Below are 13512 nucleotides of genomic sequence, written 5' to 3' on the forward strand. Positions count from 1 at the left end.
TAATTGCATCGGAAAAGAAAAACCCGAGGATACCCGTTCCCCAAAGATCAGATTACAATCTGCTCGACACATACACATACACACACCTTTACGTAATGATCACGGGACCCTGTGAACACGACGGATTCTTTACTGGTTTCTCGGAGTAGCACTGTCATAACAGGCCCAGCGTGACCACCGAGCTTGCCTGTCATGGAATAACTGAAACGAGAAAGACATGGCTCATCTAAGCTCCTATCTCACTGAGAATGGGACGTAAGGAGTCAAATATCCATTGATTGAAAAAAATTAGAGGGTATCAGTTATTTTGGAACCTTCCAATCACCAGTCAATGTGATCAGAATGTTGACTATGCCGATTAGGAGCTATTACGCCGCTAACAAAAAAAGCAAAATCGTTTGTAGCATTCAAGACGAACGCTGAAGAAAGAACAGCCCGGCCAAATTTCCGCGAAACAAATCTGATGACAATTGCTTGGAAGCAATGAACGGACAAATACGCCAACTTTAACTTACAGCTTCTATTCAAGTTTAAAAGCCAAACTTCGCATGACCCACCTTTCTAGGTCCCAGATCCTGACCGTGGTACCCATCGCAGCATAAAGCAGAGAACCATTGGCAGACAGTTTCAAGTCGTTAATTTGAGTCTCTGAAGTCATGTTGGATAGAAATGAACCAAGAGAGGATCCAGGTGGCGTAAGGCTCCTGATACATTTGCCGTCTCTGATGTCCCATACCTGTGGAGACCAGAATATTGAGTAAGGAAATTTTAATATCCATTAGCGTTCTGTACTGGCGAAGTGCTGGAGGCACCAGCCTAAAATACTCCGGCATCATTTACTTACGATGAAATGGGGGAACAGGAGGAGGCCTGGGGTGGGTAAAAAATAAGCAAACTCAAGATTTCATTGCAAGGATTAAAAAAGGTTACTTTGTGTACATTCTGCCCTTTCACACCCTCGAGCTGAGTCACCATAACACATTTCTATAACAGCAGTCTACCATTAATTTTTCTAGAATATTGAAATGAGGAAAGGGGGTTCAACAAAGGGTTTGGAAATGAATACCGGTTCTGAGCATTTTTCCAAGAAAATTTGAACAGAACTGTAGGATTAAATTGGAAGGACTAGCGAGGTGGAAAGGAGAAAATGGACGTTTTCCCTCCTATCAAGTAAGTTACTCTCAGTTTTTTATTATCTACATCGCATCCATGTCCGGCAGTTTTTCGTAACACGGAAAAGTAAAACGGGCTTCCTTACCTTGATAATATTTTGTGCAGCACCAAAGACCCGCCGTGTTTTAGGACAGTACCGTACGGCTACAACATCTCTCTTGTGACCAGCACAAGAAAGCGTTTCTTCACCTGTATTCAGATCCCAAACTTTGACAGTACGGTCTAAAAAACAGAGTTCAAGTATTTCAAGTTGTCACTGATTAGTGATAGAAGATATTGTCCGAGTTAACTTTGCTTTGTAAAACAAGAGGGGGGGGGGAAGAGTTACCTTCTGGGGGTTGTACGTAAGGGCCGCTAATAGTCCTGTCTAAGGCATCACGTATTTGAACATTTCGCACAAACCTTTAGAACCTGTGAACATCAAGTCTTCTGTTACGTCAAGAGATAAAACAGCACTATTGTGCCCAGTGGCAGCATATGTACACACAAGAGGAGCAGGCTTCCCTGCAGGGGGACGAAGGGGCAGCATTCTGCCGCTGTTGAAGGAAAAAAAAATTGACCGATCGTCAAGAGTAAGGTTTGAAAACTGGGGAATATTATTTGGGGCATATCCTCGGATATTCCCCAGTCTTAGCTGGGGCCTATTCGATCACGTGATGTGTTCAGACCAATCGCGCGCGACCTAGAATATTTAATGTTATAGACAATATCGTTTCTTGGTGGCCAAAGTCGTTACTTTACTCTGAGAAAAAGTCTTCAAACAATCGATTTGAAAGATAAAGAGTGGTTAGGACAAAATCTATGTCAAAGAGGAAGATTAATCTTGAGACTTACATATCAGGATCGGATTCTTGAGCCAGACTACTTGTCAGACGAGCAAATACGTCTTCCGGGGTCTTCTGAACCACAACACTATCATCGACCCTGCAATCGAAGAGAGAAATAAATACAATTAGCAAAGTATTAGCAAATAAACCAATTAGGCGTGAGTGCGGCAGACAACCTGTATCTGGGCTTTTAAGCGAATAATAACAAATTAACCATCGTAAAAGAAAGCACGCGATGTAGGTAAATCGAACAGAAAATTTTATGACACTCCTTTTAAGACTGGGGATATGGTGTACACCCTCAGTGACAAAATTTTGCAATGTTTCCAAATCTATGATTACATTTTCACGCCCAGAGGATGAAATTGCAGCTGGCTCCATGAAACGTTGTAATATTAGCAAAAAAAGTGCTCATTTTGACACTGGTATAGCCTTCCTCCGCGATTCATGATTTGACCGTTTGAATGTCTTTCCGCAAATTTAGAGTAACATTCACTGAAAACTGAGAAAGAGCAAAAAGCCATGCGCAAATCAACAGCAAAACGCTCGGGAAAGCGTAATTCATAATTTTTACTGACGCACTGTAAACAACAGAGTGTACAATAATGCTTACCCCGCCCCAGGTTTATCCGGCAACGACTTCCTCTGAAGAGCCGGAGAGGCGGGCTGGGACCTAGGCAAATTACTGACACCAGAGCCCGAACCTCCGAACCTGCTGAAGGGATAACTCCTCGCCGACTTGGATTTGACATTTCCGCGCACTAGCGAGGCGGGGAGTGGTGCCGAGCCACTGCCATTTAACGAGTTGGACCTGGATGTCTTGACGGGTGGTCCCCCCTGACTCTGGTTCTGGTTGCCTTGAGAGCCAGGAGGAGGTGGCATCAGAGCTTCGGAACTCTGCGTTTTACGAGACTTTTCCAGCTCAAGAAGTTTCTGCATTAGTTCAGGGGAAATCTGACGGGATCCTTTCGCTTCCCCTGCCAAGGGAAGAACGGGCACTAAGGCGAGGCTTGGTACCGAAGCAGCAGAAGCCTCGTCTTCGTCCTCAACCGTGTCAAGCCGGGCATCTCGCCTTGTTTTGACTCTGTCTGGGTACAAGAACTCTTCCTGGGTTCCAGTTCTACGACGCGCCTACAGACACAATGTTTAAAATTTCAAAAACCTTGTTCTGAAAAGGGTGCAATTCAGCATCGACTCAAAGAATCGTATAAATTCCGAACATTCGAAAGTGGTAATTATGATAAATTAACGAGCATGACATATTCACAATAGTGAAATTGGAAACCAACACAGGCTTCCAATCAGGTATATTTCGGGCTGAAAACCTAATTTAGTCCTCAATTATTCTTAAAGTTTATGATAGAATCTAAGCTCAGAATTCAATGTTACCACTTACAATCAACTTTACCCCTCCCTCCCTCCTTGTGCGCGCACAAAAGGACTAAACTCTGTAAGGACCATTCTTGTTAATCTAATATCCAAAATTACAGACTAGCTAACGACTAACCTTGTCTTTTGCTTTAGTTTGTGCTTGAGATGCTACTTCACCGTTAAAATCTTTTAACGTACCACCGCTAGAACTCCTGGACAGAAAAAAAAAAACAAACAAACAAACAAAATAACACAGTTGTTATTATATTCTTTGTCAATATTTTTCATTGTATGCGACTCCCGACTTGACTCCCAACTTCAGAATTGTCAACACAATGAAATATCCCAATACCTCGACAGAGTTCCGGCTTCATCTTTGAGCGAATCCAGGCTTGTCTGAAAACAAGAACTTACGATAATGTTCCTTTTCAAATTTTTCTTTACTTGTATAGTGGGGTCCTGTTTTATTGAACACCCATTGGGACCACCAAAATAAGCTCGAAGGGAAGGGCGAGAGTAAAGTTTGGCTTTGTCGAAAGTTAGTTACGTGAAAGTTAACCAACACACGTCACGTTTTGCTTCCCGTTTGGCGTCACCTATTGATAATTACAAAGAGAAAAAAACACCTTCTTTCTTATGCAATGAGCCTGATTTGCATGTGTGTCGACTAAACTAGATATAGGACAAAGTCATACCAACGATCCCATTAATCGATCCCTAAGTTCTGAACCACTGAGCTCTGAATCTGTCCCAATGGCAGCTGCGGTAAGATTCTCGATGCTGCTAAATGAGTCGTGGTACTGCAGCACGTGTTGCAACAGTTCCTGTTGCAGCTCATTATGCTGCTTCATGGCATTGAGACGGGCTTGGACTTCTTTTGCCGCGGCTTCTTTAGAGGTTGCTTCGTGTCCCTGTTAAGGTAATATTTCCGTGAGTAATATCTGGAGTATCATTTAACCTTTCTTTCCGTGACCCCCTGTGCCACACCTTTCCATTCACTCTTTCCTCCTCTTTCTGGTTTTGTACATTTTTGTCTTTTCTCCCTTTTAACGATAACTAAATATGTACGAATTAATTGGTCAAATGTTGTTTTAATCTCCTGCGCGATTCGTCTGACAGTGGCAGACTTCATCAGAGAACGTTTCTTCAAGTTGGGTAAATAAGCTCGCTTTAATGCGAATCGTGAATAACAAGCCTATTTTCGACCTTTGTGGGTAGCGTAAAGCAAGCGGATAGTATTTGCAAGGTGTGACTAAGTACAACACGTACAGTTGTGCCTTTTTCGGGAGTACGTGATGTGTTTCACCCTTCCTTCAAAACAATTGTTCCCACATCTGTAAAGAATTCTGATCGGGCGATACTCTCTTCCCATGTCACAGTAAATTATTCAGCTGAGCAAACAGACAATTGACCTCTTTCACTTACCAGAGATATTACTTTAGTCAAGAAGTGCTCCAATAAGATACGTGCTTCTGTTATTGTACACGTGGCGAAAAATTCTCCTATCTCAGCTGCGTCTCCACCTTGCTCCTACATAGAATATAACAAATAAGTAATGGGATTGTTGCTCCGCTTGGCCCTCACCCTTCCATTTTGTTCTACTCCCAGGAGAAGAAAATACTGGATATACATGCAACTTTAGTACCCTTCCAAGCACACCTGTTAGGACCACTAAAGATCATATCAACTGGGGAATATGTTTAAAGAAGGTGTGAGATTCTCAGGAGCAGCAAACAGAGGGATTTGTAATTATGAATTAACATACATAAAAATCTTGAGAGTGAATGGGTTAATTAAGGCATCTTGGCCAACTGAGCCAATTAAACAATCAAACCACATCCCTGATAAAAAAAAATGGCCTCTTGACATTTTCTATGTAGCCACTCTTCTCTTTACAATTATATCAACACATGGACCGTAACTAACACTCGGACAAACCTCCATCTCCATGATGCTTGTTTGACAGTCTGTAATGTTGTCCTGAACATAATCCATATGCGCCGTCAGTGCTTCCAGTTGTTCTTTTAGCTCTTGTACGTTACTTTCTTCCTGCAAAAGTTTGAACAAGAATTATTATCACTTTGTCGGGCACTGCAGTGCATTTTGCGAGCTTAAATGACGACTTTGTCCGAATCGCACGCTCAAGTGTTTTGTTCAGATCGTTTTGTTTTAATTTTCTCGATACCCTCTAAAGTAACAATAGTTGCAATACAGTTTATGTTCTTGGGCACAAATATGTTTTGGGCTCTTCTCAGAGCTCATTTTAAAACGGCTCTGAGTCGGGCCCAAACCAAAGTTATGGCCGCCAACATAAACTCTCTTGTTTCATCACCGTTACTGGCGGTAAATTAACAAATGCCACATGAAATGTAGTCAATAAAATTGTCAGTATCCTACAGCTCTCCACTAAAACTTTTATCTCTTGTAAGCGACTGTTTGGAATATATTGTATTCTAAGAAGAACTTTGTGGAACATTGCCTTTTGCAAAACTGTTGCATTGTCGTATTTCATTTGACACTTCTCGAGCTGTTTACTGAGACGATCCCTGTCCTGTATCCAGCGATCCATATCCGATTCCATATTTGCAATCGTCTGCCGTTTGATAATCAGTGATGTTATCTGAAAGAAAAACAAAATAACGGGGTTAAATTTTTAACATTGAACAACATACCTTATAAGTTTGCTAAAGTTACCACACCTGAGTCGTCAGTCTGTTATGCTAGAGGATGTTATTTAATGGTAAACTATGAAAGGGGTAAAGTTAAGACTTTAACCTTCTTGTCAATGACATCCCACTTCTTCTTCGCACTCCGAGACGCCTGTTGAACGGAGCTCTTTCTTCTCGGCGATTTCAGTGGCAGTCCGGATGGTCGACTGGCTGCTCCAGAAACTCTTGAGGTGGACGAAGAAGAGCCCACGGTTACTGATGAACCGCTGTACGACGTATACGTGCTTGTGAAAGAAGTTTGGGAACTGGCGTCCGCACCATTCAGTTCACGCATTGTTGAGAGGGTTGTCTGGTTTCGCTGTGCTCCCAGTTGGCCAGACACGGGTTTCTGTTGACGCCTCAGGGCCTTTACCTGTGAATCAAGAGCGTGACAATAAAAAAGGCTCATACACAGCATCTCATCTCGATCTTTGCATGTACTCAGGGAAAAAGTTACTTTTAATGGAGGGCTTATATAAAGATAGCCATGATCATTTGCGCGCAAAGACAAAAATTATTGGGAGGGGGGGAGGGGGAAAAAGTCACAGCTTTATCACCGACAAATTCAGGGAGTTTCGATTACTTTTTCTCTAAGCAGCTGCTGATTGTGAAGTAAGCGGCTGTACTCAGAAATGGGGCCGTAAGGCGAAACCCAAACACGAGGAGCTTAAACGAACGGCGGTAACAAGTCTAACAGGCGGCAGTAACCGACGTTTATTGGAACCCCCTGCAGGTCAATATAACTAGTTGTTAAAAGTGCGTATTTTCTAGCAAATTGAGTTCGACTTAGCAAGCATAGAGCCGCTGCTATTCGACTCAGTTACACAAATGGACTTCATACAAATCTTTTCCATTTTCGCCCATCCATGCCCCTGCTTAGCTCATGGTGGGTCATAATTTTGTTCTTGAACCCGATACATTTGCATGCTTTATACAGTAGTCCAAGTTTGACAGGAAAATATCTATCATGTTTGCAAATAATCCCAACGAGAATAATGATAAGGAAGAGACACGATCATGATAAACACCACCGCAACAAACTCAAAAACGTAAGGGAAAGGTTTTGCAGGCGCTCGAACTATTTCGTGGATTGCTTTGCAAATCTTACAAAAGCATAAAGTAACAGCCTCTACTACAGGAGAATGATACGGCGAGGAAAAATACCTCCTCCTGCTTTCTCTTGAGTACTATTTCGCGCTGTCGCCTTTCTGTTTCCAGATTCTTAATTGTCATCTGCCTCGACCGCGACTCCTTCTTCAGTTGCGCAATCTCTCTATTCCGTTGTGCCTCCTGTTGCTTGCTCTTGGCCGCCTCCTCCTTCATTTGTTTCATGAGACGGACTTTAGTCTTCTTCATCTCTTTCAGTTCAGCTTGAAAAGTTCTCAGCTGCTGCTCGTTTTGCGCTTTTTGCCTGAGAAGCCGCGCATGCTCCTTCTTGGCGGCCTGCATCTTTTTTAGTTCTCCCTGCAGTCGACCGATTTTTTTCTCGTATTCGTCGCGAATTTGTCGAACCTTTTCACCCGATTTCGAGTCTTGATTTTTGACGCTTTGTAAAACCTTAAATAAAACACAATTTAACATCAGTTCCATACCACAACAAAAAAGTCTCCTTTCAAATCAAAGTCAGACAATTACAGGGCTCGAAATTGCGACCGATACGGTCGCCAATGCGACTAAAACTTTTAACTTGGCGACTAAAAATTCGAGTTTAGTCGAATTTTTAGAATTTGCATAGAGTGGACCCGAAACTCTAAAAAAAGTAATAGAAAATAAATAAATAATATGCTCATGGCGTTGAAATGAAAAGGACTCCAACAATCGTCTATCCGCTGCATGTATGAAGTACAATCCATGGTAATGTACTCTCATGAGGAGACAAAAACAGTCCAGCTGAAGAAGCGAAGTTCATAAAGCCCTCTACATCCATGACGCAATAAGAGCCAGCGAAAACAATTTAACTAACTAAAGAAAACAAACAAACTAACTAAGGAAAAAGAGACTCACTAACGAACATATAAATGAACAAATAAACCGGCACTCACATGATCCCTCTCTGTCTCCGTCTCTTTGATTTTGTTGTGAAGAAGCGATAGTTTCTCTTCGTATTGAGTTTTCAGGGTCTGGATTTTCTTCTGACTTGTCTCCAGCTCATCGATAAGTTTTTCTTTGATTGATATCTCTGTTGACAGGTCCGCCAAGTCGCCTGACAGGTCGTTCTCATTATCTGTTGAAAACGAGTAGATATGGCTTTAGGAAAACGTTATTGAAATCCCCGGTACTATGAACGTTTTTCGGCTGAAAAACAGTTTGCTGAGTGAAACTTAGAGGATTACTCAAAAAGGCTTATTAGGTATTGATATGCAATTCAACTGTATCTAAAACTTTAGTGGTTTGATTCTCAGCCTTCAATTTGAAGAAAAGTATGGTGTTGTTCTGAAAACACCGAGTCTTGGCCAACTAGGAACACAATGAAACCAGACAACGCTATACGCAATACATAAAGTGAATGGTGTGGAGGTCAGCATTTTATTATAGTATTAAAGAATTCCTCGTACTTCATACATAACACACATATTAAGCTTGTGTGAAAAAAAAAATTTAAAGTTTCATCGCGAAAACAATACAGCCAGTTGATTAAAATTCTGAGACATGAAGTTCAAGAGGTAACCTACCTTTAACAGTCTCATCGTCATCAGAGTCATCATCGTCATCATCTCCAACATCATCGCCTCGCCCTTCGTTTCCGTCTTCATCGTTTTCCTGGATTTCAAAAGGAAATCACTGACATAAACGACGGTAACGATTAGAAAGATCTCAGTGGTGGAGATTAAACACCACTCCCCCACATACTATCCTGGGTTTGCACAAAAAATAACTGTAAAATAAAAGACCTTTATTAAGGTGCGTAAAGGTACAGTCTTGCTGAGCGCTGTAGCCTAAGCCTCGTCTCCATGGTATCAAAACACTACGAGTATCCTCACTCCCCTTAGGCGTGAGGTTAGTTCATCCTGGGCTCGACACTAACTTTTCAACTCACTAGCCAAGTGGCTAATGACATCTTAGATGTTTTTAGATGTTACGACAATTTCAGTCTGTTTACAAGCCAAACTGGTTAGTGGAAATCGAAAACCACTAGCCAAAACTGAATTTCTACTAGTCTGTGGCTGGTGGGCTACCGTTAGTGTCGAGGCCTATCATCACAGGATATTTAAGCATTACTGGCAATTCGACGGTTCACATTTACCATTTTTTTGCAGTCATATGCTGCTCTCGGTCATATTGATTTCGAACAAAGTCAACAGTTGCTGCAAAGGCCTACGGATGGTCAGGCGCATGAAGATTCAATTGAAATCTAACAACAAAGAACTCTTACTTCATCGTCTTCACTGCTACTCTCGTCACTGCTCTGTTCACCCCACGGCTGATCTGTACCCTCCTCTTTGGGGTTCAGTTTCTGGTAAGCAACAGTATTGGGTGTTACAAAATGAAGCCAACGAAGGGAACGAACGTTATGAGCTGTTCAAGCAAATAGTTCCTGCTAAAGGAATCAGTGAATAAACAGTAATGCCAAAAGTATTACTGAGTCCCTTTCTATTAAGTGTCGCAAAGCCAAAACCAAAGTGGTTGTAATAACCGATAAGAAAAAAAACAGCTCCAAGTCAATACACGCAGGAAGCCAAAAGCGCGGGAAAACGTGAGCAACGAGCTTGCGTTTGGTTATAGATTTGAATATGATTGGTTGCGAAAGTGGCAAGCGTTTTCTGGACCAATCACACAGGACAGCAAAGTAAAACCAATGCAATCCGTATTACACCCAAATGAAAATTGCTTCGTACTCAGAAAACATTTTAGACACAATGAATAACATTCGAAATACAAGTGGGTTTTCAGTGATCTAAAACTAACGCACACAATTAAAACTCTCTTCACTTTTCAAGTTGAATGAGTGCTGGGTCTACCTACAAATCTTACCTATGTCATGAATATTCAGCAACATAAAATAAATAGGGATAGATTCAACTACTGATTAATGATTACTAACAAGTCACGTCAAGTCTCAATCTTGGACCGCTGACAGCAGTTTTGCAGCGCATGAAAGAATCGTCTGAAACCCTTAACATGTTAAAATATGGCCAAGAACAGACGTTTACTTTAACAGCATTACAGAGTAATTTTCACCAATGGATATACTGCGATTTTGAAAATAAATAAAAGGAAAGAGTTAGTTAAAATTGTTATTCAGCAGAGTTTTAGACAAAAGCATTAGCGTAGTGCTTTTTAAGGGCTTGTCACCATAACTGGTTAACTTTATTAAAACATTCAAATATTCATGTTACGGATTTTTTAATCTTCTAAAGACTCACGATAAATGCTCAGTGCTAAATATTACATTAACTGTCTCCGACTACCCGGCTAGACTTAATGAAGAATTCTTAAATGTTATGATAAAATGCTGAGTTAGAAAAAGGCAAAAGTATTTCACAACGAATAAAAAACGACAAACAAAGAAAAAACAAAACAAAACAAAATAAAAGTAACGTGGGTAATTGCCTCCCAAAAAGCCACAAAATGGGTCAAAACATTGTCATATCCCAGCTTCACAAAAGGTTTGGATACATTTTGTTAGATTAACAGAAGACAGATAAAGGAGCATGCAAGACCTTACCAAGCAGACCTTGAACACTGAGCTTGCAGCGGACAAAGGAAAAGAAGTAGATCAATGACCACTGCTGTGATTTCCATGGTAGCATACATGAGGTGATAAGCTGAAGCATCATAATTGTTAATTTGAAATCAAGAAACTTGTATGGATAAGTTCACGAAGACACGAGAATGTGGATTATGCATTCGAAGATCAATCATGTCTGGTGAGACAGAAACGAGTAACAGCCACAATACCGAATGAATGAAAGCATGATGAGCGATTGTTTCATGCAAAGACAGAAAGTAGATGGACATACAGCTTCACGGACTGCCACATAGCAGCTACGTAGTCAGACAGACTGACTGACGGTCGACATACAGACAAGCACACAGACAGAGAGACACGAGTTACGAAGTACCGTTGATCAAACTAACGGACGGACTGACTGACTGACAGACAGACAGACAGACACGAGTTACGAAGTACCGTTGATCAAACTGACGGACTGACTGACCGACAGACAGACAGACAGACACGTAGACAGACACGTAGACAGACAGATGAACATACTGTATTCCTAAACGAAGTTATTACGACTCGACATAATGAACCGTACAATAACATTTACCAGAAACGTCGTAAAAATCCCTGGGAAACTTTTGGACACGCTTTTGGTAACCAATTGGCTGTGTGTACGAATTTTATAAGAAACCATATGCCTATGTTTTAGAAACCCCCATGGATATCGTATAGGAGCTGCTCCTAGAGGCCCTTTGGAGACACTTAGAGAACTATTTAGCTGGGCTTTACTAAGAAAACCTTAGTTTTCCAAGAGTTTCAAGTCTAACGCATAGCTGTATTTTTTTAGGGGGGTTTCGTGTGCGTAGCCTAAAGGTTTCCTATGAGGGTTTACAGAGGCTTTCGTTTTCCATTTCTGCCGACAAGACCCAGTTCTTTCAGTTTGGCGAGGCCTCAGGGAACAGAATAGAAAGCAAGCACAGTTCACAATTACGTGGGCAAGTAAGGCCTTCGAATACCAACCCAATTGCTTTCATAACCACATGCAGAGCAAGCTATTTCGAATTATTATCGCAGTTCCGCGTTTTCTTTGGGGACCAAACATACGTACTGTTAAAAAAACAAACTGCAACAAAAGTAAAATACTGCTAATGTACGCAGCTTTTGCATGCAAACAGAACAAGTAACAAATGAGGCCAGCTAAAACAATACAAGGAAACAAAAACAAAGAAAATCTAAATAAACAAAAGATGAAAACAAGCAGTTAAAAGAAAGAGGAAGCAAAAGAACTGAAAATGGACGAAATAAAAGACAAGGAATCAAAAATAGAACAGTAAAACACAAAACGTGCTTCTCAACAAAATGGTGGCAGTCAGCGAAATTGACAAAATAAAATTGGAAAACGCAAAACAGAATCAAGAGTGAGGTAACCATATTGAGAATATGAGGAATTAAATTAAACATTAATGGCAAGAACACAAAGAAGTGGATTTCGCTCAAATTTTTATTTTTTTAAAAAATGTTCAAAAAGAGCCTTGCTATATCTCTGTCATTGTTATGGCGTTTATAGCATCATTCTGAGTTCATCATTAAAAAACCTTGAGTAAATTAAGGAGGAAGTTAGGCATCGTCATTCGTGCGGTATCCACACTTATCAACAAATTTCACGTTTCAGATAAAACGTAATGTCATGCAAGTAGTTTAAGTTATCTGAAAATAGCCCTGCTAGATTTACATTTTTTCCCAGGTCTAACACGGTCACAGGAAGGAAGTCACATGCAAAGAGCACAAAAGGTCATCAATTAACAACAAAATTCTATGACTTAACTAAAAATAAAATGTTCTTTATGGTTTAAAATTAAACTCTACTTTTTTCGAATTACATTACTTTTATTAAATAAAATTTTTACCTTTCATCTGACTTTATCTATTTCAATAACTATTACCATTTCTGCTTTTAGAGCGAATTATACCAGTTACTCTTTTCATTCAAATTAGGAGGGAATTCTATCGCTAAATTATCTAAACACTATTTAGAAACATTCCTGAATTGTATATCTTTCCATGTATTTAAGAATTCAAATTTTAGTGACCGTGTATCAATTTCTATTCTATGTTTACAACCAGTCTACCATTTTTCGTTTATTAAAGTTCCTTATTCTTATCAAACAGCATAAAACGACATTTTCTCTAGTATTTCAAACACAGCGTTTACTGTGGGTTCGTCATTAATCAATAATGTATTGAATACCAAAAAACAAAACAAAACAAAACAAAACAAGCAAAACAAAAGGGTGAAAAACATTAATGTACTTGATGGACCACGATTTAACGTTCTTTCAGAACATCAAGGCTCTGATATCGGTACAGGAGAGAAAAAAAAAACATAGCCTACTAGAGAACTGTTGTCTTCAAAACCACAAAACCACAAGAATTACCAAGAAAAGGAACGAACAGAAAATTAAAAAATTGACGGTTTTAAATCTTGACCTCGAATATTGGCCTGAAAAACGCTGGTGGTGTGTACACGGCATCAGGGGGGACACCACCATTCTTACCAGGGAGTGGCTCACCGCTTTTTCCTGATGCATCAATATTTTCTAATGCAAAAGCCATTGAATCGAGCAGCGAGTCAAGGTCTTCTTCAAGTTGAATCTTACGTTCCTGTATACTGCCGGCCGAGTCGGTTCTTTGTTCCTTCAGAAGATGAGGCATGGGAGAATCTAAATGTAAGTTTCGTCTGTCTTTTATCTTAGGCTTGTACCTGTAC

At 40.4% G+C, this 13512-nt stretch overlaps 1 protein-coding gene across 1 annotated transcript in view; it reads right to left on the minus strand.

The window, feature by feature from the left end:
- Positions 1 to 13512, minus strand: part of LOC111329599 (kinesin-like protein KIF21A) — a 28839-nt gene that overhangs the window by 3635 nt on the left and 11692 nt on the right. The window contains exons 16-32 of the mRNA XM_022934329.2: positions 9453 to 9533; positions 8752 to 8839; positions 8122 to 8303; positions 7244 to 7636; positions 6147 to 6452; positions 5851 to 5991; positions 5310 to 5420; positions 4797 to 4901; positions 4067 to 4282; positions 3724 to 3767; positions 3508 to 3583; positions 2614 to 3131; positions 2008 to 2097; positions 1576 to 1709; positions 1259 to 1395; positions 558 to 736; positions 87 to 201 (exon numbers count right to left, since the gene is read on the minus strand). Of these exons, the coding sequence (XP_022790064.2) occupies positions 87 to 201; positions 558 to 736; positions 1259 to 1395; positions 1576 to 1709; positions 2008 to 2097; positions 2614 to 3131; positions 3508 to 3583; positions 3724 to 3767; positions 4067 to 4282; positions 4797 to 4901; positions 5310 to 5420; positions 5851 to 5991; positions 6147 to 6452; positions 7244 to 7636; positions 8122 to 8303; positions 8752 to 8839; positions 9453 to 9533 (2916 nt within the window). The remainder of the gene's footprint in view (positions 1 to 86; positions 202 to 557; positions 737 to 1258; positions 1396 to 1575; positions 1710 to 2007; positions 2098 to 2613; positions 3132 to 3507; positions 3584 to 3723; positions 3768 to 4066; positions 4283 to 4796; positions 4902 to 5309; positions 5421 to 5850; positions 5992 to 6146; positions 6453 to 7243; positions 7637 to 8121; positions 8304 to 8751; positions 8840 to 9452; positions 9534 to 13512) is intronic.

The sequence above is a fragment of the Stylophora pistillata genome, chromosome 3 (assembly GCF_964205215.1).
Source record: "Stylophora pistillata chromosome 3, jaStyPist1.2, whole genome shotgun sequence".
Classification (NCBI taxonomy): domain Eukaryota; kingdom Metazoa; phylum Cnidaria; class Anthozoa; order Scleractinia; family Pocilloporidae; genus Stylophora; species Stylophora pistillata.